Source organism: Cyprinodon variegatus, unplaced genomic scaffold, assembly GCF_000732505.1.
Source record: "Cyprinodon variegatus isolate N-32 unplaced genomic scaffold, C_variegatus-1.0 Scaffold576, whole genome shotgun sequence".
Classification (NCBI taxonomy): domain Eukaryota; kingdom Metazoa; phylum Chordata; class Actinopteri; order Cyprinodontiformes; family Cyprinodontidae; genus Cyprinodon; species Cyprinodon variegatus.
Window position 1 is genome coordinate 262954 of NW_015151029.1, and position 1587 is coordinate 264540.

The following is a 1587-nucleotide window of genomic DNA, read 5'->3' on the forward strand; positions in this document are numbered from 1 at the left end:
AATCCAACATAATTTACACTGAAAATGGAAGTGTTTGAGGCAACCATGACAGTAACAACTTTTATTTATTTTATGTGTTGTTACTTGTTAGACCTATTTCTGTGAGAAGATAACAATGCACAAGATTAATGAAAACATGTTTCTTATATAATTTAACCTTAAGGTATATTATGTTTCAGATAAATATCTTTTTTTTTTTTTACAGTGGAGCTTATAGGTGTAGTTATACTGTCTTAATCATTTAATTGAATAAAAAATAACCCATTATTTGTGTCTTTGTACTTTAGTTGCTAATGCTAGTTGCTAATACATAACAAGTTATATTGAAGGTGTTAAACTTAGCACAGTATTGATGCTTGCTCTGATACAACCTTATAACAGGCTGTCTCTAGTATCAGTTTAAGCTAATAGGAACACCGTGGTTAGCAGTTAGCTGCAGTTTTTAACCCGCATAGATAACCGTAGTTTGCATGAGTTTCAGCAGCGTTAACGGGACATCTTTAGTCTTTCTGCTATTTCCAAGTAACGTCGACGCTCGTGTTAGCGCTCACTTCAAACGCCCAACTGACAGTGACAGTTGACTCCTGCAAGCTAACCTGGAATCATTTCTCCTGTGACGTCTGTATACATTAAATATATACGTATATGACTCCAAATTACATTATACTGCGCTAAGTTTCAGCAGGCTGACAGTTTACTTACCATGTTTCAGCTCATGTTTCACAGTAAACAGGTCACCTTCTCTGGAAGATCCCTCCATTGGGGATGGCATTGTAATTTCGTGTCCCTATTATGTTCAGAGGAGATTAGGCTCGTCTTTCAGACTGGTTTGTGGAATTATCATGCAAAAGCAGAAAAGAGTCGCCCACGGTGAGCTTGACGGATAAATAAGTCTATATATTTTATCTTTTCTTTTTTTCTGCAAGCCCCGGCCGCGGGGAAGCTCTGGAGGAAGCACTTGCGTCTTCTAGCAGCAACTAACCACGACCACTACCTTCCCAATGAGACAGTCCCTCATCGCTGATTGGAGTTGCTATGGAAATATCTAGCCTCTGATTGGATACTTATTTTACAGTCGCATTAAGTCCCGCCTTCCACAAATGACAAATGCTGCTTTCAAATACCCCCGTACACTCCAATTTAAAGGGTTATAACCTCAAAATTTCCCTTAGAATTAGATTTATTCTATAAAATTCACAAAAATATGTTTATAATAATTCTATAAAACAGTTCAAAACACACTTAATATTTCACACATTTTTTTCAGTCTGTAATTCAATGTTCTCACAAGAACTATACAGTTGAAGATATGTGTGCTTTCTTATAAAAAACTAAAAAAAGAGGTAAATTATAACTTACAAATAGCAATGCATAGTGTTCAGAATTTTCTTTTACATATTACTAAATAGATCTGAAATGTTTCCCCACTCCGGACACAGTGAATATTAAGCAATAAAGGCAGCATATCATGAAAGGGATCAGTTCCTGTTAGACGAGGTAAGAACAGTTCCTCTGTCCTTCTGAATAATCAGAGTATGAAATCAGAAATACTCTAAAGTGACTCGCCTTTCACCAGTCAGAGGAGTC

General features: G+C 36.3%; 1 protein-coding gene across 1 annotated transcript in view; it reads right to left on the reverse strand.

Annotated features, from left to right (window-relative positions):
- The window catches only part of LOC107095820 (ribosomal protein S6 kinase alpha-5-like), a 36786-nt gene extending 35829 nt beyond the window's left edge, over positions 1-957 (reverse strand). Inside the window, exon 1 of the mRNA XM_015392145.1 lies at positions 703-957. Coding sequence (XP_015247631.1) covers positions 703-772 — 70 coding nt within the window. The 5' untranslated portion in view covers positions 773-957. The remainder of the gene's footprint in view (positions 1-702) is intronic.
- Between the last annotated feature and the right edge of the window lie 630 nt (positions 958-1587).